Raw genomic sequence first — 27,359 nt, forward strand, 5'->3', positions numbered from 1 at the left:
TAGATAGCTTAGTTGGTAGAGTGCCTGCCTGCTAATCCCAAAGTCACAACACTAGGGCTAGATAGCTTAGTTGGTAGAGTGCCTGCCTGCTAATCCCAAAGTCACAACACTAGGGCTAGATAGCTTAGTTGGTAGAGTGCCTGCCTGCTAATCCCAAAGTCACAACACTAGCGCTAGATAGCTTAGTTGGTAGAGTGCCTGCCTGCTAATCCCAAAGTCACAACACTAGGGCTAGATAGCTTAGTTGGTAGAGTGCCTGCCTGCTAATCCCAAAGTCACAACACTAGGGCTAGATAGCTTAGTTGGTAGAGTGCCTGCCTGCTAATCCCAAAGTCACAACACTAGGGCTAGATAGCTTAGTTGGTAGAGTGCCTGCCTGCTAATCCCAAAGTCACAACACTAGGGCTAGATAGCTTAGTTGGTAGAGTGCCTGCCTGCTAATCCCAAAGTCACAACACTAGGGCTAGATAGCTTAGTTGGTAGAGTGCCTGCCTGCTAATCCCAAAGTCACAACACTAGGGCTAGATAGCTTAGTTGGTAGAGTGCCTGCCTGCTAATCCCAAAGTCACAGGTTCAAGTTCATTCTAGTAAATTTGTCTTGTTCAACCCAAAACTATTTAAAACTTATAAAACATCCTTCTGTTAAGATACCTTTTTTAAATTCTTGATATTAACAGGTACAATCACCAACACACTCTCTTAATGTTCACCTGTAAATGAAGGAATTATCTTTGTCCACAAAATCAAACCAAAGACATCCCTTTTCAAACCAACCAGATGTTGTTACAGTCATTAGTGTCAATTGGATGACACACTCAAACACACGCAGCTAGTCAATGCATACTCTCTGCCAAAATTCATTTCTTCTCTACAGCATTTCGAGTCCCACCATTTTGTGTCCCCTTTTGTTATGCCCATGCTTTATACATGTAGCACCTAAACTTGTTTGTCAACTCAGTATTAAAACAAGTACTTCTGTGTGCTCATCAATGTTTTACTCTAATTGTCCCCTTTGTGAGTTTTTTAAAGAATCAAATATGACGTCAGTCTGTCAAACCACCCTGTTCCCTTTTGTTTCAATCCTAGGTTGAATACAGAGAACTACTAACATGTAAATGCTTAATGGAGTCATCCAACTTGTTCTTCATTTTAGTAAACTTCTCTTTCATTTGTTTTAACTCGCTCTGTAATTGCTGAGTAGCAGCAGAATCGGACTGAAGCTCTTTCTGTAGCTGAACTCCCTGAAACAAGTCAGAGGTTAAACTTGAAGAATAAATATTTATGCATTTGTTTTACAAAATCTTCAATTCTAAGTTGAAAAAAGCGGGAAAAAAGAACAATGACAAATTAAGCACATCTGTAAGGAATCGCTACAGGTAAAAAGTGTCACCAGATTTGGAAAAAAATTAATGGATTCCCATTCTAGATGTTTCAATATTTTCTATTAACAAACCTTACAACCAACTTTCAAACATTTCATTTCATCTTTTCAAAGGGGAAAAAAATAATTTTAAAAAGTGTATATTTTCAGGTTTGTTTTACCTGTCACCTGTCCTAAATTTAGATTGTGGAAATCAAAGTATGAAGCAAGCGTTGAGAAGCAATCTTTGCACATGGCAGAATTTCAGATGGATATACTTCCCAGGACAATTGTTGCTGGTGTCAAGTCTTGAAGAAGGTAATATTTCAGGTTTTAATAAGAGCATTTATCTCAATCCTCTCGTTGTCTAGAATCAAACAATGGAATTAAAACCAATAAATTTTAATTAAATTGGGTGCCTTTCAGCCTGAAATGGATAATTTGTCTTTTTGAAAGATGCATAAGTTTACTTTGAGAAGCTACATTTTGAGCATTATCAATACTCATTATGAACATCCCTACAACGGAAGGTTAAACTGGGAAAGCATTCACAAAATAGGGTTGTAAATAGCAGACATTGATGCTACTAAAAAGCCACATAGTTTCAATTTCTTCAAGCCTCACAGTGTACACAGCTAAGTAGAAATAAACACAAAATCTTATATTAAAAGGTGATCACAGAGATGTGCCCCATTTCTTCATATACAAATTGTTAAAACAACTTTTATATGAAGAAAGGGGGCACATCTCAAAAGTTGTTTTTGTTATATAAATTTTGAGTTTATGTTGAAAATAAATGCAAAATAAACAAATTAAAAAAATAGTGCATTTTCTTGCCTGCCAGGAAATGCCCTGGAATGCACTAAGTTGCTCCTTTTGTAAACAAGATGACATTGTCTAGAGGGACAGCCTTAATGGTCAATGCACAGTGTAGTTAATCAATCATATCTTACTTCATTTGACAGATCCGTCTGTTCTTGTTTGGCTTTATTTATTCTCAGATTCATATCAAACATAAACTTGCTGAATGCCAGTTTGAAGTCATCAATTTCCCGAGTCAACTTGTCTCGTTTCTCTTGAAGATCAAAACGTTCCTTGCGCTCCCTTGTCAGGATACTTCTGAAATCAGTGATCTGTTTGCCCAGTAACTGAACAGTCACTCTGATATACAACAATATCAAATAGATACATTAATGGCATGGTACAGTCATCTCTATCATATAGCTTCAATAAAGACGAACTTCAAACATCCTTTAAAAATATGTCCAAGTAAGGTGGTCTTGTTTTTGAGGAAACACAGAATGATAAGGGGTTTGGGTCCAATTGTGTACACATTTATAATTAGGTGTTTATTTTGATCAGGCAAGTAATAATAAAAACTGAGAGTTAGTTGACAGTTAAGTTTTCTTGCCTTTAAAAGAATTTTCAGAACTAATTTTATACCATGTGATGCTTTTCTTTAAAGCACTAGACACTATTGGTAACTGTCAAAGACCAGTCTTCTCACTTGGTGTATCTCAAAATATGCATAATATAACAAACCAGTCAAAACTTGAACTCAATTGGTCGTCAAAGTTGCATGAGAGTTATGGAAGAAAAAACACCCTTGTCGCACTGTGTGCTTGCAGATGCTTGACTTCCAGACCTCAGCTGAGGTCTCAAAATCAATTCAAATATTTGAGTGAGATATTACTTCTTTCTCAAAAACTACGTTACTTCAGAGGGAGCCGTTTGCTATCAACAGCTCTCCATTGCTTGTTACCAAGTAAGTTTTTATGCTAACAATTATTTTGTATTGAATGAATAATTGAATTAACAAAAGAAATATTCAGGCAGTGGTTCACATTACTCAGAATCTTGAGTTTCTACTACCGAGCCCTAAGCTTTCCACTTACTGATGGTTTTCTTCAAGCTGTTTCATGCGAAGTTCCATCTCATCATTTTCTTGTTTCATGCGAGCCGTTTCGTTAGCTTTCTTGGTTAGATCTTCCTTCTTGTTTTGCAGTCTGCAAGAATTACACAAAGGAATGCTTGAGATACAAACAATTTAACCTCAACCTGTGACATCAACATGTTGTTTCCACTGCTCCATTTATTTGCACAAAATTAGAAATAATTTTCAGCAGTAGAAATCCAAACAATTTGTTGTTTAAGAAGGCACAGGACTGTTCTGGTGCAGCACCAATCATCCAATAAGTATAGGTCTTTGTCTCCCAATGACACCGATAGAAAGCTATTCCAGACAAAGAATCATTGTGTCTGAATGTATTTAGGACACAACACAGTTAGTGTCACTAGTTAATGTTGAACACAGTGGAGGGACTATATTCACATTACTGACACACTCAAGCACAAGGTAAAGTATGTAGTTTAAGTCATACAGGAAAGAACACTGGTCCATCTCACTGACGGAGTCTACTACTACAATGATTCAATGGCACGGAAACATAACAATCACAATCAATTTAGACATCCAATGAATTGGCTTGTTGTATTATTTTTAAAATTGTGTTAAATTGAACAATTTAGAACTGATGAAATAATTTTAAGATAACCAACTTTTTCTATGGGAAAACATTTTTATTAAAACTACCTTTAACATTATTTGAATCCTTGTTGAAACTTTTTGTGCAAGAAAAACAATTTTTTTTAAATGTATCCACGAAATGCAGGACTAATGGAAGTGGTGTATTATTGATTGAGCACAATGAGCTGCTTCACAATTAGTATTTAATTTTACATTATTTAAGTGTTTCAATTTTATTTTTGGGGCTTTAGCTCCATGACATTGGAATATTACTTTGTAGTGCATCAGTTAGCTTTAATACATGTTCTGGTAATGACTATCTTTGTAGTGTATCAGTTAGCTTTAATACATGTTGTGATAATGACTATCTTTGTAGTGTATCAGTTAGCTTTAATACATGTTGTGATAGTGACTATCTTTGTAGTGCATCAGTTAGCTTTAATACATGTTGTGATAGTGACTATCTTTGTAGTGTATCAGTTAGCTTTAATACATGTTGTGATAATGACTATCTTTGTAGTGCATCAGTTAGCTTTAATACATGTTGTGGTAATGACTATCTTTGTAGTGTATCAGTTAGCTTTAATACATGTTGTGGTAATGACTATCTTTGGAGTGCATCAGTTAGCTTTAATACATGTTGTGATAATGACTATCTTTGTAGTGCATCAGTTAGCTTTAATACATGTTGTGATAATGACTATCTTAGTAGTGTATCAGTTAGCTTTAATACATGTTGTGGTAATGACTATCTTTGTAGTGCATCAGTTAGCTTTAATACATGTTGTGATAATGACTATCTTAGTAGTGCATCAGTTAGCTTTAATACATGTTGTGGTAATGACTATCTTAGTAGTGTATCAGTTAGCTTTAATACATGTTGTGGTAATGACTATCTTTGTAGTGCATCAGTTAGCTTTAATACATGTTGTGATAATGACTATCTTTGTAGTGTATCAGTTAGCTTTAATACATGTTGTGGTAATGACTATCTTTGTAGTGTATCAGTTAGCTTTAACACATGTTGTGGTAATGACTATCTTTGTAGTGTATCGGTTAGCTTTAATACATGTTGTGGTAATGACTATCTTTGTAGTGCATCAGTTAGCTTTAATACATGTTGTGGTAATGACTATCTTTGTAGTGTATCAGTTAGCTTTAACACATGTTGTGATAGTGACTATCTTTGTAGTGTATCAGTTAGCTTTAATACATGTTGTGATAATGACTATCTTTGTAGTGTATCAGTTAGCTTTAATACATGTTGTGATAATGACTATCTTTGTAGTGCATCAGTTAGCTTTAATACATGTTGTGATAGTGACTATCTTTGTAGTGTATCAGTTAGCTTTAATACATGTTGTGATAATGACTATCTTTGTAGTGTATCAGTTAGCTTTAATACATGTTGTGATAATGACTATCTTTGTAGTGCATCAGTTAGCTTTAATACATGTTGTGATAGTGACTATCTTTGTAGTGTATCAGTTAGCTTTAATACATGTTGTGGTAATGACTATCTTTGTAGTGCATCAGTTAGCTTTAATACATGTTGTGGTAATGACTATCTTTGTAGTGTATCAGTTAGCTTTAATACATGTTGTGATAGTGACTATCTTTGTAGTGTATCAGTTAGCTTTAACACATGTTGTGATAGTGACTATCTTTGTAGTGAATCAGTTAGCTTTAATACATGTTGTGATAGTGACTATCTTTGTAGTGCATCAGTTAGCTTTAATACATGTTGTGATAGTGACTATCTTTGTAGTGCATCAGTTAGCTTTAATACATGTTGTGATAGTGACTATCTTTGTAGTGTATCAGTTAGCTTTAATACATGTTGTGATAATGACTATCTTTGTAGTGCATCAGTTAGCTTTAATACATGTTGTGGTAATGACTATCTTTGTAGTGTATCAGTTAGCTTTAATACATGTTGTGGTAATGACTATCTTTGTAGTGTATCAGTTAGCTCTAACACATGTTGTGATAGTGACTATCTTTGTAGTGTATCAGTTAGCTTTAATACATGTTGTGATAATGACTATCTTTGTAGTGTATCAGTTAGCTTTAATACATGTTGTGATAGTGACTATCTTTGTAGTGTATCAGTTAGCTTTAATACATGTTGTGATAATGACTATCTTTGTAGTGTATCAGTTAGCTTTAATACATGTGGTGGTAATGACTATCTTTGTAGTGTATCAGTTAGCTTTAATACATGTTGTGATAGTGACTATCTTTGTAGTGTATCAGATAGCTTTAATACATGTTGTGCTAATGACTATCTTTGTAGTGTATCAGTTAGCTTTAATACATGTTGTGATAATGACTATCTTAGTAGTGCATCAGTTAGCTTTAATACATGTTGTGGTAATGACTATCTTTGTAGTGTATCAGTTAGCTTTAATACATGTTGTGGTAATGACTAATCTTTGTAGTGCATCAGTTAGCTTTAATACATGTTGTGGTAATGACTATCTTTGTAGTGCATCAGTTAGCTTTAATACATGTTGTGATAATGACTATCTTAGTAGTGTATCAGTTAGCTTTAATACATGTTGTGATAATGACTATCTTAGTAGTGCATCAGTTAGCTTTAATACATGTTGTGGTAATGACTATCTTTGTAGTGTATCAGTTAGCTTTAATACATGTTGTGATAATGACTATCTTTGTAGTGCACCAGTTAGCTTTAATACATGTTGTGATAATGACTATCTTTGTAGTGCATCAGTTAGCTTTAATACATGTTGTGATAATGACTATCTTAGTAGTGTATCAGTTAGCTTTAATACATGTTGTGCTAATGACTATCTTTGTAGTGCATCAGTTAGCTTTAATACATGTTGTGGTAATGACTATCTTTGTAGTGTATCAGTTAGCTTTAATACATGTTGTGATAATGACTATCTTTGTAGTGTATCAGTTAGCTTTAATACATGTTGTGGTAATGACTATCTTTGTAGTGTATCAGTTAGCTTTAATACATGTTGTGATAATGACTATCTTTGTAGTGTATCAGTTAGCTTTAATACATGTTGTGATAATGACTATCTTTGTAGTGTATCAGTTAGCTTTAATACATGTTGTGATAATGACTATCTTTGTAGTGCATCAGTTAGCTTTAATACATGTTGTGATAATGACTATCTTTGTAGTGCATCAGTTAGCTTTAACACATGTTGTGATAATGACTATCTTTGTAGTGTATCAGTTAGCTTTAATACATGTTGTGATAATGACTATCTTTGTAGTGCATCAGTTAGCTTTAATACATGTTGTGATAATGACTATCTTTGTAGTGTATCAGTCAGCTTTAATACATGTTGTGGTAATGACTATCTTTGTAGTGCATCAGTTAGCTTTAATACATGTTGTGGTAATGACTATCTTTGTAGTGCATCAGTTAGCTTTACTTACACTGTATCAAGGTCATTCACTTTTGTGCTATCCATCTCACGATTCTCTGTTGCTACTGCAATATCTAAAATTGAAAAACAACAATAAGTCTTTTTTGCATAGCACATTTAATAAAACTGGTATGAAGTGCAGAACTGCATGGAAAAGCAACGCCATGCAATTTGACCCTTGTATTACATTAGTACTAAATTTATCGTTCAGGTGTTCAAATGAATTACAGAGGTGTAATGTTTTCTCTTAACTAAGTTGGGTATCTGTCATTGAAACAAGGAAGTTTCAAAAGAATCAAATAAATATATAATGTTGCAAATGGACACAAAGGTTTTATATTGAAAATACAGGAAATGATTGGTTGTGTGTGCCTAAAGTTAAGACTAAGAATGTTTTAACAAAGCATTTCAAACAAGTCTCTTTTTTATGGCACATTTTGTCGAAAGATTGAAGAATTTGCATACATGAACACATTTATAAAAAAATAAAATTACTGAATTCCTACTGGATTTTGAACCTCATTGATCCAAACTTTGCCAACTGGATCTATCCCTGCATTAACAATACTAACCTTCCTTAAGTGTATCCCACTGTCCTTCCAGTCTGTCATAATCATCATTGGTTTGGGTTATTTCAATGTCAAGCTGTAGTAAATAACATTGCTCACAATTAATAGTCAAGTGAATAGTCCACCTGCACAAACTCATTTCTCATAATGAACACATTTGAATGAAATCAAATTTACCCTCAAAGATTACTCTTTGCCCAAATATAAGTTGATAATTTTTAAAAACAAGAAAGAGAAAGTAAAAGAAACTTGTTTTCATAAGATTTCAATCTGGCTGGAAACACTTGCAGATCTAAATATACAAAACATTTTAGGGGACAAAAGACTGGTTCTCGGAAAAGCGTTTTAAAATACCTTGAATGACATGCATGACCTACTGTACACATGGTGTAGGGGTCTAAAACAAGACACTTTGTATTTCTCTCCTACAATCAAACAGTTTCACATTAACAATCTTTCTGAACCGCAAGGAAATGTAATTATAACAAAAAACATGTCATCAAGAAGGCCTCCATGTTGAAACTACGGTACTATAGTATTGTAGTTTGATATGTCCCAAAGGATTTGGGTAAGTAGAGCTGAGAATTCAACTATTATTTCGCTACCCCGGTCAATGCAACCTTACTTGGACATGTTCAGTGCTCACAGCATTTCAAAGAACGCTTTCAAATCTTACACTGAATACATAAGTTTGTGTGCAAAGAAGATTAGTTTAAGGTTACTTAAGTGCAAAACTCTTCTGGATTGCAGTTATTGGTCTTACTATTTGTATCAACACTTCTCAATAACTAGCGATCAGATTCACACTTATTATAATAAGTATATTGCATTGGGACAAAAACAATGTCATTAAAATTGTATACTTTTCGCATACATAAACAAGCCAGTCAAATGATTTCCTGATTTGATCCCAACCTTTCATTCATTAAACAGCAACCATAAGTTATCCAATAAGCATTCACAACATCACATGATTGTTTCTCCAATGAATGTTCCGCATGTAGCCCACTCTTTCCCAATATACTGTTCTTATGTACTGATCACACAATGTTTTTATACCCATTGCATTTTTTACATAATTTTAAATTCAATTATTTTCAAGCAATAACTGGCAAGTACAGCAACTCAAACTGTAAAGACATTTGATCTGGAATATGCAAAGGTGATACCACCCATTAGATTCCTCTGGATTTATTATCCTTCATGACTCGCAAAGCACCAAGTGTACAGCGCTTCTTACATACAGAGGTTTATTGAAAGTGAACTAAATAGCCCTACCTCCATTAATGTCTGCTCCAATTGAGCTTTCTTCAAGAGGTGTTGTTTCTCCATCTGCAGTAAATGCTGCCCAAGCTCAATCCTGTAAGAAACCAATGTGATGATTTGTGTATTAAAGGGATTGGGTACGTTTTGTAGGACACAAAACACAATGTCCACAGATTAACATTAAACTTACACCGTTCAAGATAATGATAGTAGAAAGTTTACCTTAAAAAATGTTACTTGCTTAGGTGCTGTAGTTTTTAAGAAATGAGTATAACAATGTTACGAAAATCATTTTACATGCTAAACTACTTTTCGTGCCTTGTTTTACTCATTTCTCTTTAAACTACAGCACCTCAGCAAGTAATATTTTTGAAGGTAAACTTTCTACTATCATTATCTTCAAACTGTGTACGTTTATTGTAAATCTGTGGACATTGTGTTTTATGTCCTACAAAAAGTAGCCAGACCCTTTCACATGCTTGGATGAAAGTGCTTGGCATGTAGGACGTTTGGCATGTACTCCTGGATCATCATGCTCTTTGTATGACAATGAAAATATTGAATAATAGTAATAACTAGTTCTTTTATTTCACAATAACGTCTCAAAACGCTTGACATTAGTCCCCTGGCCATTGGGCCAATAACATTCCTTTAATCTTTCTCAGCTCCCTGGAAGTATACAGGCTTATATAGTGGCTTTTCATACACAATATCAACCTCTACCCACAGGTACCCATTTATACCCCTGGGTGGAGAGAAGCAATTATAGTAAAACATCTTGCTCAAGTGTCATGATTCGATGATCTATACCATTCGGCCATGACACTGAACAGTCTTTCAATGTATCCAAGCTATTACTCCTGAAGAAAACTTACCCTTTTTCTTTTAGGTCAGCATTTTCCTTGTTTTCTCGATCCAGTTGATCTTGAAAGGTAATTTCCTGGTTCTCATATCTTGCTTTGTTGGCCTCATGTCTACGAATAATCTTTTCAAATGCCAAACAGAAAACTTCGCTTAAACAGAGGTTCAAAAGTATATTTCAGTTTTGAGTTCATGGGTTCGAATCCCTACCGAGTAATATGCCTGTGATATTTGTTTAACAGGACTCCGGAAAGTACTGTGCTATCACACATCGTTGTATGGGTAAAAACCAAAGTTAATATGCTTTCAAGATGGTTAGGCGGGTATTAGTTGTACTAAACCGTATGCACTACAGGGCTGAACCAAATTGAGTCAAGTAAGCAGATAACCATTAGCTGACAATGCAAGAATGGCCTCCCATCGTTTATGATACTGTGGAAAATAAATTAACCATGAACCTTGATTTCTTTATGGTACAGCCTAGCACAAGGCCCTATGTAAAAACATGAACTAGGAAGTTGTTTTTTATCCAGTTATGTTTTGGCAAGCTAGTTTCAATTTTCCTCTCCAAACAGTCAGGCTGTAATCAGTTTTTTCAAAAAAAAATTCTTTTCCGACTCTTTCATCAACAAGTCTTTCTGATTGTTTCCCACAATTGCAAGGAGTGGCACGGTCTTTGAAATAATACTCAAGGACTCCATCTGTTGCGGTTATGGCATGGGCTTTGGTATAGTTCTTGCTTGAGTTATAAGTGGACTTCAGACAAGTAGACTGCACAGGGGACCTTTCAAAGTAGGGACATCTCATGGGCAGATATGCCTTTCAATTCAGCAAAAAACAATGGTCTTTGCCCAAACTCTATCTGGATTTCTTTTGCTGTAATTTCTCTAGAAAAAGAAGACACTGGACAAAATGGTCATGCCAAATTACTGACCACTTTAATCACACATCTTTTGACATAAACCCAATCATGTTTAAAAGACTTTTAATTGAGCACTCAATCAGGAAAAAAACAGAGAATAATGTCCAGGCATACAAAGCCTTGCAATTATTTGTCATGAGAATTGAACTACTGTCATATGTACATAACACAGCAAGCTGTCCATGTGTTGTGTGTATCCTGTGTCAGTGCTATACTCCCCTCCTGTCCAATCACATAGTTGAGAATATGTTCAGATCTTCAATGAGAGATCTTTCATTTGTGAATGTTTACTTATCTATTTATTTATTGAATTATAAAACCAACCTTTCTGATGTCAGACAGATCATTTTCGCTGATGACCAGCTCCTCTTGAAGTACATCCAACTCTTTCTTTTTGGCTATGTTTGCTTCCTTTTGCCTTTTGGTCTTTTTTGTTGTATCATGCTGAAATCAAACCACACTTTAAACTACAAGTTCCATTTTTTTGATTTCAAACAGAGAAAAGGTGCACAAACTTTGATAGGTGTAGTACATTATCCATTTAGAGACTGCCCATAGCTTTACAACCATCCCCACATGGCCGGGCATGGCTGATTGTTATAGGTTAGTTATAGTTTCAGTTATTGTGCTGGGGCTTTTTTTGCAAACCCTTCTTTGTGAACAATTAAAGCCATTGGACACTTTCGGTAAACAGTATTATCCAAAGGCCCACACTTCGTGTATCGCAACTTATATATAAAATAACAAACCTGTGAAAATTTAGGCTCAATCGGTCATCGGTGTGGGGAGAAAATAACGGGAAAACCCACCCTTGTTTCCGCACGTTTCACCGTGTCATGACATGTGTTTACATGTACTACAATCCGTAATTCTCGATGTCGAGAACTGATAATTGTTTTAATGTTTTCTCAAAAAGTAAAGCATTTCATGGAATAATATTTCAAGAGAAGTCTTTTACCATTACCTTCTGTAAACCCTGTAAGTTATTTGTAAATCTGTTAACTTTTTTTTTTTTTCTGTTCCGAAAGTGTATAATGGCTTTAAAGAAACGATGATATGCAAGAAGCATAGGAAATTGTCAACTCAGGACATGACCTTTACAATGACCTTTTGGGGTGAATACAGCACTTTGCTGCTGTCCTTCTGCTACAAGCTGCTGGCAGTAGCAAAAACTTTACGTGTGTTATGTTTTTGGACACTTCGTCATCTTGGAGACAAATATCTGCACTTTATTCAAAAATAAGTACGATGTCCTAGAAATTATATGAAAATCTAAATATTTCTTTGTGGAGATTGCCTGGAACTGGGAGCCCGTATGGCTCATGTGACATAGCCCTTAAAAGCACAGTCACATAATCATATAAAATTCAAACTGTGTTTACAGTTAAACCTGACCCAGTACTAACTATGTGTAGTGACAAGAAAATAGAATTAGCCGATGCAAACAACTCGCCAACAAAATGGACCGATCGTATAAATGCAAAACAAATAGTTAATGGCCTGATGTTTTTAACCTATCAGAGTCTTATAGTCCTGGTGACAATACATTAGTCTTTTAAAACGCATTTCACCTCTATTGACCTCAGTTGGAGTCTTATCCGGCAGTTTTTAGACCCAACCTGATGATTGGCTGGGTTTTCCCCCCCACGTCTAAAAAATTTCTCTTTTATGTTCATGCTTACAACCTATAGTTAGTTTCCTTAAATGCCATATAGTGATGTAGAATATTCACTTTATACTTTCTTAGTCCTCAAGGAAAAACATCCACAAGCTACTTGGGTGGGATATGAATATTTTCTCATATCAATGTCATATATTATTTGTCTTACCACACATTGCTTTAAATGTTTCTTTTCTCTTCTTGCATCAGCTCTCTCTTGAATCATATCCTCCTTTAGAATCATAATTCCTGTTTCTAGGTCCACGATCTACATACAAACAGAATTACATACTACATCAATGTCAGAAGCTTCACAATACATCACTCCCAATGGAAGAAAAAACTCATTCCCATGCTCCAGTTTTCAAAAACTAAACCAACCTTTGAACAAATTTTGTAACATTTTACTGAAAGCGACCAAAAACGCTGTTACTGTGAAGCTTTGTTGCACCTTGAGAACCTGTGTATTTCAATTTCCAAAATCCATCTACTCAATTTTGACAGTTTTTTAGATTCACAGAAATATTTGACAGGAAAAAAAAAAGTATCCTTACAAGCTTGTGAAATTCTAATAATAGCTGTACTCCAATAATACATTAAAGCACTTGTCTCAAGTCAAGCAATACAATTGATTGTGGAGTACAAAAAAAGAACAAGTAATTAAGTTTATCATCTGCTTACCGTAATCATCTGCTTACCGTAAGCAAAGAATCTGCGCTTACAGAAGCAGGGAATTCTGTTCTAACGTCAAGCGTATTTCACGGGTTAGCAAGGAACTTTGGCTTGTGCTTTTGAGACTCTATGTTACTAAGCACTCTTCGCTTACACAGCTAGCGCTGAAATTTGGCGTTTGCTCGTAAGCGGAGAATGGTGATTGCAAGTGCAGAATTCGGCGGTAAGCAGAGCCATGAAATTGACTGTCTGTGATTGTGGAGTTGTTTATAAATAAGGGAATAAATTTGTAGCAACTAGTTCTTTTACGGCCGTTTAAAACAGGCAGGGTCGAATTGCTGTGTGAAAAAGGCCCAAGCCGAAGGCGAGGGCCTTTATCACACGGCAATTCGACCCTGCAAGGTTTTAAACGACCGTGAAAGAACTAGTAGCTACCCTTTTATTCCCATTCATAAATACCTTTTTGGTTAAAATGCGTAATAAAGTAAGAAACTCTGTAAAACTTATCCATTGCCTGACGTCCTTGAGCTCTGTAGTGTGTTGCACTTTTATGACTGAGACAGTTTTCGTATATGCATTGTGCGCAAAGTAAGCATCTAAACATATCCGAAAACAACCGATTAAACAGCTCCAGCCAGTCATTATCAACCGTTAGAAGCCAGTGGACACTTTCGGTAAACAGTGTTGTCCAAGGCCCACACTTCGTGTATCACAACTTATATATAAAATAACAAATCTGTGAAAATTTAGGCTCAATCGGTCATAGGAGTCGAGAGAAAATAACGGGAAAACAGGAAAATTCAATACACTGACCTTCTGGTTAGTATCTCGTAGTTCATCTCTAGTTTCATTCAAGGTTATCTGCTTGCTGTATCAACAAGAAAATGCTGACAGTTGGTAAAAATATTACGCACAATTTAATTCCATTGATCAGTTGTGAATGACTTCTGGGGTCAATGCTATTAAAAAACGATGCGCAAGTCTCATATATTAAGAACTATTAATAATACTAATAACAAATATGTTGGGCAAAGTGAAGTCAATGGTTGTGTTTCCCTCACAGGTTAAAAGAATTAACATGGGAAATAAAAGTTCACCACCATAACCAAACCTGCAAGTGTAAGCTATGGACAAAAATAAATAAATATAACAAATACTGACAAAGGTCTCTTCAGTAAACCATTTATAGGAACAGAAGCAGAGTCTTCAAGTGTTGAATATTACAAGTTCTTATTTTATATCAGTATACTGCAATTGATTTTATTTAGCACCTGACTAAAAACAACGCCTTCTGGCAACATAAATAAACAATCTCTGGACTACCCTATATTATTGTAGGCTAGTCAAATATGAAGGGCACAATTTCACAAAAATAGAAATGTCAAAGATTTCTTTGATAAGCAAACAACGGGTGGGGAATAAGTCTAAACAACCTTAACTTCATATCACTTCATCACCTATTTCTCCATAACATTTTAAGCTTTGCAAGGTGTGAATAATAGCAAGTAACCATTACTTGTAAACTTGCAGGTACAATGTATACATCTCTGTTGACATTTCAAACAAGATACTCTTCTCCTTAAGATAAGCAGGGTTTACGTTCCAAACATCCAGATTACCAGAGATTTATACAAAGTTTCACCATCAAGTAGTAATAGTTACTTCCAAACAAGTTTTGCTAAACTGTTTTTTAAAGCTTTCTGTGTCTTTTTTGTTGTTTTGTTTTTGCTCATGAACTGTAGAAGGCATACCTTGCTTTGTCTGCCATACGTTGATTTAATTGAGAGATGACTTCTTCATGTTGTGTTCGAACCATATCACGTTCAGGACTGTAAATACAACAACAACAAAATTTGTTTTTAATTTCCTCACAGAGAGGTAACTGATGGCAATATGAACAATTTTAAATTAAATTGGTCTTCAGCAAGTTGTGCCAAACAAACTGATTTTGACAACACTATTTTCCAGCGAGCTGACCAACATTTGTAACCATTCAACTGTACAAGTTGCATATGGTGCCATGTCTGTATGCACAGTATACAAACAATGACCGCTCCAGTGCTATGGCTTAAAGACACTGGACACCTTTGGTATTTGTCAAAGACCAGTCTTCTCACTTGGTGTATTTCAACATTTGCATAAAATAACAAACCTGTGAAAATTTGAACTCAATTGGTCGTTGAAGTTGCGAGATAATAATAGAAGAAAAAACATCATTGTCACACAAAGTTGTGTGCTTTCTGATGCTTGATTTCGGGACCTCAAAATCTAATTCTGAGGTCTCAAAATCAAATTCAAATATTTTAGAGGCTTAAATTATTTCTTTCTCGAATACTGCGTACTTCAGAGGGAGCCGTTTCTCACAATATTTGTATACTATCAACAGCTCTCCATTGCCTGTTACCAAGTAAGTTTTTATGCGAACAATTATTTTGAGTAATTACCAATAGTGTCCACTGCCTTTAAACTAAATAGCTCCCGAGGTGATCCTGGGCACGTTTTATATTCTGGAGGGGAAGCTTCAGGAAAGCAAAACACTCCAGAGCCAGAGTAGTTTTAACCATAGCACGAGTACAAGCAGTCATTATTTATTGTATTACACCTGTACATGTAATGTATGTGCTGTACTGAAAAAAGGCTCAAGTTTATAAATTATCACAATCATAATTCCAAGTATGAAGCTTGTTCGTACAACACAAAGCTAAAAGAAATGATATTCAAAGAATGGAAGTGAAGTATTTGTTTCCTTTTAGTTTCAACACAAACTCACAACCACATTTAATTTGAGGTAAACAGTCTGATCCACTGAGTACTTCAAGCCTATTACTTACTGTAATATAGCATTCTGCTTGTTGAGTTTTCTTTGCTTATCATCAAGGAATCCAATATCTTCATTGAGAGATTTCAGTTGATCCTGTGCAAAAAATATGATAATGTTACCTTTCATCAATAGACTGTATTGAATATGACGTCACTGTTCAAATATCTGCCCTACAATATGGCGTCTGTGTGCGTGTATGTGCCATAGAAATCAAACCGGAAATGCTGCATGATGCGTGCTTCTTTGATGTACGCATGTAGACGCGCATATGCTTCTCAACGTGCTCTCACACATTAATGCCCTGGTGTGCACTTTCCAATTGGGCTGTCCCAACAAAGACTTATTAGTCCCACATGCACACACCTGCCACCACGACACTGCTGAGTTTGATTGGCCATACTCTCCGAAGACCCGAGGTGCCTCTCTCTGCCTTCTTAAATCCACAAAACCAACCATCTTAACCCTTTCGTCAGGGTTGAAGCGTCTGCTGCACCTACATATATCACAGGTTATAGACGACCTCAATGCCATCGCCCTACAATATGATCAGGCTGTGATCGTGCTGCCCAGTATCATCCTGGATGGCACACACCAATTTCTAACACTGAAAACCTGTGGTAAGCCCGATTAGTGTCAACTATATACAGGCATGCAACTGTCCGATGAAAAAAAAGAGGAAACTTTTCGAGACCCACAATGGTACCCTAAAAAGTGTTGAGGTTTTTTATGCTCTTAGGATCAATCTTAGCATGTATGACAAAGACAAAGTGAAGTGTTTTATACAACTAAAATAACATGGAAAAACACCTTGCCTATGTATGCACCGTAATTCTAAGGTGGCAAAGCATCGGGAGTTGATTAAGTTGAGGAAAACTAACTATTGTTTCCCAGGTAATTATGAAATTTGCATAAATTATTATTCCCCCCCCCCCCCAAAAAAAAAAAAATCTTTTTTTTTTTTTTTTTGGGGGGGGGGAATAATAATTTTATGCAAATTTCATAACTACCTGGGAAACAATAGTTAGTTTTCCTCAACTTAATTAACTCCTGATGCTTTGCCGCCTTATAATGGTCGGTGAGAGCCACCCCCGCTTGCCGTCTTGCACATCACACAATATGCCATTCCTGGCTTGTCCACTTTCCCCGACTGTTTGGGAGAGCAGTTTACCGTCTACGTCTTATTTTTCCAACCAGAACCACTTCCAGGTATTTTTTACTCCTTTATCTATGGCTTTAATTTGGCCAGGTACCACTCGGTCCCGCTCTAAAATATCATTTCTTCTGGATGTCATTTTGACGGACGTTTGAAGATGCGACTGTTTCGTAGCGCAATGTGAGACTCGCACACAGCAGCAGTACACATGTACGTTTGGTAACTAACTCACACACACACAGTACATGTACAATACGTGTATACTATTGCAAAATAGCGGGACCAGACGAAGACATGACCTTAGACTCATTTCAAGGCTGTATAATAACTTGGTTTAGCACACAACTCGCCTGCGCCACGTGGTGCGTTCCACTGTTCCAGATTTTTCGACCGTACACACAGCTATTAATGACCGCACGCAGTGTGTGAACGTATGCATTGCTTGCTGTGGGCTTTAGATCGACCATGCAGTAGAATGGATTGCGTGCCGCGGCAGAGGCCAGACCATGCGTTACGATGCATTGTTGTAAACTGTATTAAGATCGCGCTAACCGCGGAATGTTTTTCTTAGCGCTAATCAGTTTTTTTAAAGCGCGGAATTCCGCGGAAACGCGGAAGAGTTGCATGCCTGTATATATATGATGTGCAAGGTAAAATAATATTAGTACAACAAATAATATTTGATTTGGGTTATGAACTACTTATTATGGAAAAACGTACTTCTGGTTATAAGGGTAGAACAAATTCTGGGATAATTAACCTGTAATGCTTTGAGTTCCTCCGCATTGGACTGCCTTGCTGACTCTACAGCTGAACTGATCTCACTGTGGATGCTTGCTGGGAAAAACTGCAACTGATGTCGTAGAATACTGGAGTTGATAGTCTCTGTCTCAAGGATCAGGTGAACTCCAGTGCGCTCTTCATCCTGAAATAAAACACAAAACATTTAGGTTTGTCAATTAAATGTAATAACACTGAATAGGATCATCAATCAAATGAAATGAGCAACTTACTAAGAACCATCAAGCCATTGTACAGCTGGTAGTCATGCACTCCAAATTCTTTGGAATTAAACAACTTTGAAGTGAGAACAAATAATTGACTTTCAATTCATACTTACCAGTTGTTTGATTGCTTCAGTCACATTTCCAACAATATCAATATCCTTGTCTTGGAAGGGAAACTCTATAGCTTTCATTCGGTTTGCTGTGGATTTTAAAACAAACATTAATGTAAGAAATAAAATGCAAGACTTCTTTGTAATGTGCCACAAGTTTCTGAATATCTACCATCACCAAAGTCATTTATCATGAACAGGCCCACTGCACTCACCAAGTACAATGTCTTTATGTTAAATACAATGACAATGTACATGTAGTACATGTATACCCCAACTATTGGTGCACTTTTCTGTCCAACCTTTTCTTTCAACCTGAGTCCACAGAACCTCAGTCCCCAGTACACAAGCCATGGGGATTCCAAAAAATATCAGCTATTTCAGAAAACCACATCCTATGCTAGACTAGAAGTCTTACATTTTCCCATGTGCAGGAGGATTTTAAAACGTAGAATAACTCTTTTGTCAGTTATAACAAGTCCACTAATAGAGGTACATGTTGACTGTTTTACATCACTCATATAATGCCTTGTTAGCAACTGGTTTATTTTCAAATAGACAGAACCATAACACTGGTATGTATAATAAAAGTAGTTTGGGTTATAAAGAAACTAATATAAAGCAAACTGGTTATCACATTGAGACTAATCATTAAACAATATTCAATCACGATTTTTGTTTTGAAGATAGGCTTTTAGCATGTTTACTGAAGACATGTACCAGAAGATAGAACATACATGTACGATGAAACTCTAGCTGATACATATATGTACATACACGTACAAACTACCTTGGCTTTGATTTTATACATACCTAAGTCCTGTAAATGTTGCAGACCATTGGTAACTCTAATGCCATCATCACCACGTCGAACATTAGGAACAGCCATGGTGTTAGTTTAACTGTAGCAGTTCAGCACTGTATGACACAAAGTTAGAAATACATACTAGATAAATACTAGATTGGTACATCTGGGGAGAGCCTCAAACCTGGCATGGGTTTAGGCCATCTAGGAAGAGCCTCAAAACCGGGCGTGGGTTTTAGGCCATCTAGGAAGAGCCTCAAAACCGGGCGTGGGTTTTAGGCTATCGGAGCGCAAGAACCGGGTGGTTCAAGCCATCAACTTGAAGGAGAAAGAGCACAGTTGTGACTGACTGTCTCTATAACTGGAATATGGCTGAAACACCAATACTGGACAATGGTGTGGCCGACGGTTGGAGTGGTGACACCCATCAATGTATAAGTTGGGCAGAGCCCCTGGCTGACTCAGTGGTGGCGGAGTGATGAGTGTAACCCAGCAAGAGGCATACTCAGTATTTTATAGGCTAGAAACATCACACAATGCAGTGGGCAATTATACTAAACATTGTGTCCACTCCACATTAACAATAAGTTTGGAGTGTCAACACATTTAAGGACACAATGTTACATTATGACCGTTGCATAACATCTAACAATACACATTGTGAAACAGAGTGACCTGTTTTGCCAAATACCACAGATGTTCTTAAAGACCAACAAATATGTCATAACAAAAGGAACAGGATAAGGGGGAGAGAAAGCCCATCTGTAACAATACCGATTATTGTAAAGACTTGCCGTTTCCTCATTACTTTACTCACCTATTTTTACAAAAAGAATATTCATCATATCTTATTTGAGCAGATAAGTATTACTTTGTGTTACTATTACTAATACCTTCTTGTTGTTAATTTAGTTCATTGTCTTAACGAATGAACAACAAGTGGTGGCAGAGAGGGTACAGAAATTATTCCCATTATGAACATGTTTCTTGTGAACGACCCAGGGCAATACTATAAGTATTACAGGAGACGATAGCCGAACGAAACCGAAATAGTTCTAGGAGTAATCTAGCCATAGCCCATGTGTGTGAAGGTGAACTCACGTTGTTAGACCCACTGTCAGACTGCGAGTCACTGTAGCCCACCTTCATGACCTTGTTCCGGTGCATTGGGTTATTTTTCAAATCATCTATCCAACCTTTTTACAGTGACACTTGCACTTCATCGCGTGTTGAAATCTTAAAAGTTTTGGTTTTACGTTACGAGAGATAGTCCGCCATTTAGTGCTAATGCATGCGCGACATTGGAGCAATGCCATTATGTTTTCATTATTTCCATTGGTTGGTATTTTATTTAATACTCAGAAGCTAGTATGCCGTGCAAAATAAATCAAAAATCTCATTCAATTAATATTAAACAAATTTAATTAAATTTTTGTCCTAAGACAATGGCTACGACTAGATTAGAATCGGGAGATATCATAAGGCATGACAGTAAAACAACCCACCCCCTTGAAGCACAAACACTTCATAACAATCTGGTTTTCAAGGTTCTAGGTGATTGCCAACAGGCCCTTAGAAATCTTTCTACCTGCATCTCTCAAATCAACACCTGGATGAGTAATAATCAGTTGAAACTAAATCAAGCCAAAAATTAATTATTATGTTTGCCTCTCCCAAGGTTCTTAAAACACTTCCCAACATCCAGCTCAATTTGGATGACATAATATCCATCAACCCCTCTGCTACTTTTTAAAATTTGGGTGTAAATCTCGACTCCCCTCCTCGCTATCGTCCGCTATCGTTACGGGAGACGGTAGCAGACGAAACCGAAATAGTTCTACTTCTAGCAACCACATCACGTGATCTATCTAGTGACTAAAGGAGAATGAAACTAAATCTAGCAGATGATAATTTTGTTGTGAAATTGGATATTGTTCGTTGACTCAAATTTGATTGTTGCCATAGTAATGCACTACACTAGTGATTTAATACCAAAAATTCATCTTTGTATAATGACCTTTACCTTCGCCACTTCGTACCCTCGGAACACTTCGTACTGCAACCAAGTTGGTCATTTCGTACCGTGGGTGGGGTACGAAGTGACTATCAGCTAAGTCACTTCGTATCCTCAGTTGTGTCACTTCGTACCTTCATTAAAATGTGTATTCCTCAATAATTTAATGTTCGTTGAGATAAAAAATAATAACACATGATGATGTATAATTTTTGCTTGAGTTATGTGTGAATGCTTTTTTTTTAATGTGAAATTAATATTTTGTATAAGTTAATTACCGAAAAGGACAACATCTTCCACCAATATTATTTACAAATATTTTAAAGTCAAACAATCACGCAACCATCAAAATGGCTCCTTGGTCCTAAGAAAATAGTAACAGTTGGTTTGATTTCTTCCTCCATCCATGGTTTTTTGATTTGCTTTTATTTCATAATTATCCGGTCATCACAAAGTAGTTGCGATAACGTAACCCTCCTGCCGATTGCGGAGGGTTCAGTGCTTGGTGACCAAAAAATAAAGCATTGGACATATTGGGAAGTCACAAAATGGCGATGCGACATATCAACCTGGGACATTTGTGACTGTTTCGCTACGGGATCTGCTAAGTTTTTGTACTTTTTTTCAAAATATTTCCTCAGATGGTGTTTTGAGTGTTATTCATTGGATATTGAGGATTTAAGGTCGTGTTCATAGAATTTGTGCCATGATTTTCAAAAGTGGTAAAAATTGAGCAAATCTGTTGACTGGCTGTCAAAATTGTACGCGTTTGACCATTGCGCCCTGCACGAAAGCTCAAAATAATCATAACCGATGCAGATATCCCAAATTAATGTACGAAGGTAGGAAGTGTCTTGTAAGAAGGTACGAACGAAGTGTCCAGGGTAAAAAGTGGCAAGGTACGAAGTGTCCTGACACCATGTTTGAGCATAGTCTACGACAAGAAACTTTATTATCAGCATAAGCCTGACAAAGATACAGACAGTAAACAGCAGAGCTTCTGTCACTGGTGGAGCTTGCACAGTGTCACGGTAAACGGGAATCAAAGTTAGGGTTCGAAAACATTATAATTAAGGGTTGATGTAAATGATAACATTATAAGTTATAATATAACTAAAACCCTACGTCCGAATACGATGTTATAATATTATTTATAAAAATAAATATCAACAACTTACTTCTAGAAACTATATAAGGCTCCCGGCTCACAGGGGAGCCTTATAGTTTCTAGAAGCATCAACAACTGTTTTTGGTCCAACGTGTTTTTATACTTTTTTTTATAGCTCTGCAGAATGCAAGCACACAAGTCTGTTATGGAAAGTGTGCTGTAATTTAAAAAAAACTTACGTTTCCGTTTCAATATCCAGACAGAACGAACGGAATCTCTACTTTTAGCTCGTTGAGGTTATTTCTATCTTCATGGTTTCACCACCATTATTATGGCCCTCTCTCTCTACTGCTGCTGCTAGCTAGCTGCGGCTGTGTGTGTATTAATAAACAACAGCTCGAAATTATACGGCGAGGGGGGGGAGGTACATACACATGTTGTACGGGGTACGTGTGCGCAGCCAGCTCGTCGTGCCGAGTTACCAAGTGGAATCAATCATGACAATTAAGGAGCCAGACTAGACGCACGGACGGTAGCTATGCAGCTTTATCGACGCGTTGATTGGCCCCTGAAAGCGAATGCTTTAGCCCTCTACGTTATGTCTCATAATTGGCTGTTTATTGTTCCTTCAGGTGTTTTTTTTTGTCTAAACTTATGTACGTATACATTTGCTTGAAAATTATTGACCGTACTTAGGACTACTAACCCTTAATGCTGGTCGCGAGTTAAAATATTAGGAACTTTCCTTGCAAGCTGACCTTGATGCCATCGACTTGTGGAGTGTGGCCAATGGGATGAAAATAAACACCAATAGTCTATGATTATGCATATGACCAGATCTACAAATAGCCCTTCCAGAGTACTCTATTCATGGATCCTCCCTCAAAATAACTGCCACCTACAAATACCTTGGAGTCGTAATCAATCATAACCTCACTTGGTCTGACCATGTCAACAGTGTGTCTCCAAGGCAAATAGGACTCTAGGTTTCATCTGGCATACGGCAGGTGGAACATCCCCAACTGCATTAATGTCCCTTTACAGATCCCTTGTGTTACCTATTCTTGAGTATGGGCTGCCTGCATGGTGCCCCTATACTATCAGCAAAACTTGAACGTGTCCAAAGGAGAGCTACGAGGATGTTCCTTAGGCAACAACGAGGTGCAATGTCGTACGAGGACAGACTCAAAACTCTAAACTGGCAAACGCTTGAATCCAGACGACAAAGACTCATTATTTGGTTTAATTAATTGTCCCATCACCAACTTGAATACCTCTGTCAATACCCGACACACCGATACACTTGTATTCAACCATTTGTATGCTAGAACCCTCAGCCTAAAAAACACTTCAATTCATTCTTTCCCTCGTGTTTAGAGCGGTCTGCCAACAAATATCTGCAACTGCCTCACCCTCGATTCATACAATTGTTTTAAAAGGTACCTGTGTCAGCACTTCCAGAACCTGTAGAGTTTTTTTTCAAAATTGGTTTGTAACTTATCTGTTGATAAAGATTAGCCCTTTTCATAATCTCTTTATTTTTATTTCCTCATTTGTACATTGTTTTTAGGTCAGCTTTTTTATACTCAAATGTGCACTTCCAAATAATCTTGCTACATATAAATAGGTTTTTCTTAACATAAACATATTTATTTTGTTCTTCATATTTATTATTTTCCAAAAATTATCTTTACTGTATTTAAATGTTTGTTAAAGATTCTATTCCCATTTTAAGATTGGATTGATAGGCTTTCGAGTCACAGTGGTTAGGCTCACTTTGATTAATCCTGGCCATCTTAGAATGGGCTTGTCCTGTCTGTTTTGATAATTGTCTTGCTTGATTGCCAGTGCTCTGTCTCATTCAATCATTGGTTTACAATTGTTCTAGGCGTCATAAGTTTACACTCATTGTTTCTTATACTGTTATATTTCTTTAGTACGGTAATACTGTATCTTGTACTGGTTGTTGAAATCTTGGCCGAATAAATAATAATAATAATAACAATAATAACTACTGGCTCCCCATGGAGAAGTGCATCCAATTCAAAACTAGTATCTATTTTTAGATGTTTAAATGGCATTGCTCCACCTTATCTGTCTAATAATGTTTCTTCTTCGCCATCACCGTCCAGGACTCCGTTCTTCTTCCGATAAAACTCAGCTTAACACTCATGAGTCTAGATTAGCTTCTGGCAAACATGCCTTCTCACACTCTGCTGCTGAACTTTTAAACGATCTCCCAATTATAACCGTAAATCTTCTTGTGTTGTTACTTTAAAGAAAACAACAATTTGTTTCTTGCAAGTGTTAGTTTATCCTTTTCTTTGATATGCGCTTTGATCAAGTTTGGAAAAGTGCATTAATACCTTCCAATATTTTATTATTTATTTCTTGTCTTGAATTTGTTTCTTGTTAGATCCCTATATGAGAACTTGAAATAGGCCATGTTCTGAATGACCTCGTCTGGACGATGAAACCGTAAAATCTTGTTGAGTCTATTCAACTTCTCCGTAGTGGTTGTTAGTTTCTGAATGGGCGACATTATTATACAAATATTGACTGCTTCGAGTGCTATGGTTAAAACTATGACTACCGAGGTGATCCCCGGGAGCGTTCTATTTTCCCGAGGCGAAGCCGAGGGAAAATAGAACGCTACGGGGATCACCGAGGGAGTCATAGTTTTTAACCATTGCACGAGTAAAAGCAGTCAATATTTGTTTTATTAACACCCCAAACATTTCTAAATACCGTAGTATTATTATTAAGTTACAGACTTGAATGCTACAATCCACGGACGACGCGAATACAGATTGCAAACATTTTTACTGTGCTGCATGTAGTGTCGTGCAATCCGAAATGGTTACATACTATTAATTTATCATCCTCGTACACGCAACGGACGTCTGGGTACTGCACGCCGTGTGCTAGTCTTCGGACTAGCGCATGGCAAACCGACGCACTATCACACGGCCGTCGTCTAGCAAAACTAAGACATGTCATGTGACGCGCTCTAAACCAATGAGCAGGCAGAATACTTGCAAGGGGTGTTATAAACTGAAATATATGCACATGGTTACCTATATTTTACAGAGGCGTTAAAAGCGCTAATATTCTGCTGTGCAAAGACGGACTTTGGGTGCCTTTTATCATTGCATTTCTTGTCGAGGGGTTCGGGTGAAGTGGTTGGTGGGGAGGGACTTGCATCGCTGGGGATGAGATAAGATTGACGTCCGTTGCGTGTACGAGGATGATAAATTAATAGTATGTAACCATTTCGGATTGCACGACACTACATGCAACACAGAAGTAAAAGTGTTTGCAATCTGTATTCGCGTCGTCCGTGGATTGTAGCATTCAGATCTGTAACTTAATAATAATAGTACAGTATTTAGAAATGTTTGGGGTGTTATAAAACAAATATTGACTGCTTTTACTCGTGCAATGGTTAAAAACTATGACTCCCTCGGTGATCCCCGGAGCGTTCTATTCTCCCTCGGCTTCGCCTCGGGAAAATAGAACGCTCCGGGGATCACGTCGGGAGTCATAGTTTTAACCATAGCACTCGAAGCAGTCAATATTTGTGTACGCAGCACATTGTCGTAAACAGTGGGACCTATTTAACCCTATGGGAAAACCTCAAGCAAACATAAGAAGGTATCAATTTCAAATTCAAACTTTACACCACGCAGCTAGCTTTGAAACCAAATCCTGTTTCAAAAAAATTGCATCCCTTTTGGAAACCATTTCCCATAAAAAAAATAAAGTAAAAAAAAATATTTTTTTAAACGCAGCAAGAATTTCATTTGAACCTGAACTCAAATTTTGAAGAACTCGCATCCCTTTTTGAAACCTTCTCATAAAACAATGCGGCAAGAATGTCATTTTGAACATGCATCCTACTTTAATAATTGAGAAAAAGTTGCATATCCTTGGGAAAACCGTACACGTTTGGGACTGGACTGCAAAACCGCATCCCCTTGAACAATAAGTCGCATTCCCTTCTTGAGAAAACCCTTACACGTTTGGGACTGGGTGTAATACTTCAGTATAGAATATGCATCCCCTTAAAAAAAGTCGCATCCCCTTCTTGAGAAAACCCTTACACGTTTGGGACTGGGTATAATACAGTACTGCAAGAACATTCGCCACTCTGTGAGAGGGACAATACGAAGCGCTTCCGTTACATTCAGCGAATGTTGTGAAAGACGGTAATTCGCCATCGATTTGCGTAAGCATTTGGTAAGCCATTGGTACTGTTGGTAAAGCGTACGTAAATGTATTATGCGTAAGATTTTGGTAAGTAGAGGTTTAAGGACGACAGAGAACATTATTCACTATCAAATCGCAACTTTTGGGCGAATTCGTTGCGAATTTCAAACATTCGTATTCGCAAGATATTCGCCCAAGTGTGAGAGTAGCATAAGAAACCCCTAAATTAGGACTGGGTGTAATACTCCAAATAAAAATCCGCATCCACTTTCATCAGTGCATACCTCACGTATTTCATTTTGGAATCCCCTAATTGAAACTTTCCTGAAAACAATGCAGCAAGAAAATTATCTTGGGCCTGCATGAAGAAATCGCACCCTTTCGGGAACCTTATTAGCATTATTATAAAACAATGCAGCTAGCTTTAAGAAACCAAATCCTGTTTCGAAAAAAATTGCATCCCTTTTGGAAACCATTTCCCATTAAAAAAAATATATAAAAAAACGCAGCGAGAATTTCATTTGAACCCGAACTAACATTCTGAAGAACTCGCATCCCTTTTTGAAACCTTCTCATAAAACAATGCAGCAAAAATGTCATTTTGAACATGCATCCTATACTTTAATAATTGAGAAAAAGTTGCATATCCTTGGGGAAACCGTACACACGTTTGGTACTGGGTATAATACTGCAATATTATACTGAAAAAAAAGTCGCACCACCTTGAAAAAAAAGTCGTATCCCCTTCTTGAGAAAACCCATATACGTTTGGGACTGTGTTTAATACTGCAATATAGAATCCGCAATTCACATCCCCTTATCAAAAAAGTCGTATCCCCTTCTTGAGAAAACCCTTACACACGTTTGGGACTTCGGGGATAA

The 27,359-nt window shown here is 36.8% G+C and overlaps 1 protein-coding gene across 2 annotated transcripts in view; it reads right to left on the reverse strand.

The window, feature by feature from the left end:
* The window catches only part of LOC139944342 (uncharacterized), a 42,089-nt gene extending 19,439 nt beyond the window's left edge, over positions 1 to 22,650 (reverse strand). For both annotated transcript variants that reach the window (XM_071941352.1, XM_071941346.1), the window contains exons 1-16: positions 22,508 to 22,650; positions 19,155 to 19,259; positions 18,345 to 18,430; positions 17,985 to 18,149; positions 16,082 to 16,164; positions 15,002 to 15,079; positions 14,064 to 14,118; positions 12,748 to 12,846; positions 11,243 to 11,362; positions 10,011 to 10,120; positions 9,148 to 9,229; positions 7,873 to 7,945; positions 7,311 to 7,374; positions 3,256 to 3,366; positions 2,314 to 2,521; positions 1,110 to 1,241 (exon numbers count right to left, since the gene is read on the reverse strand). In XM_071941352.1, coding sequence (XP_071797453.1) covers positions 1,110 to 1,241; positions 2,314 to 2,521; positions 3,256 to 3,366; positions 7,311 to 7,374; positions 7,873 to 7,945; positions 9,148 to 9,229; positions 10,011 to 10,120; positions 11,243 to 11,362; positions 12,748 to 12,846; positions 14,064 to 14,118; positions 15,002 to 15,079; positions 16,082 to 16,164; positions 17,985 to 18,149; positions 18,345 to 18,430; positions 19,155 to 19,230 — 1,542 coding nt within the window. In that variant the 5' untranslated portion in view covers positions 19,231 to 19,259; positions 22,508 to 22,650. The remainder of the gene's footprint in view (positions 1 to 1,109; positions 1,242 to 2,313; positions 2,522 to 3,255; positions 3,367 to 7,310; positions 7,375 to 7,872; positions 7,946 to 9,147; positions 9,230 to 10,010; positions 10,121 to 11,242; positions 11,363 to 12,747; positions 12,847 to 14,063; positions 14,119 to 15,001; positions 15,080 to 16,081; positions 16,165 to 17,984; positions 18,150 to 18,344; positions 18,431 to 19,154; positions 19,260 to 22,507) is intronic.
* Between the last annotated feature and the right edge of the window lie 4,709 nt (positions 22,651 to 27,359).

The sequence above is a fragment of the Asterias amurensis genome, chromosome 1 (assembly GCF_032118995.1).
Source record: "Asterias amurensis chromosome 1, ASM3211899v1".
NCBI lineage: Eukaryota > Metazoa > Echinodermata > Asteroidea > Forcipulatida > Asteriidae > Asterias > Asterias amurensis.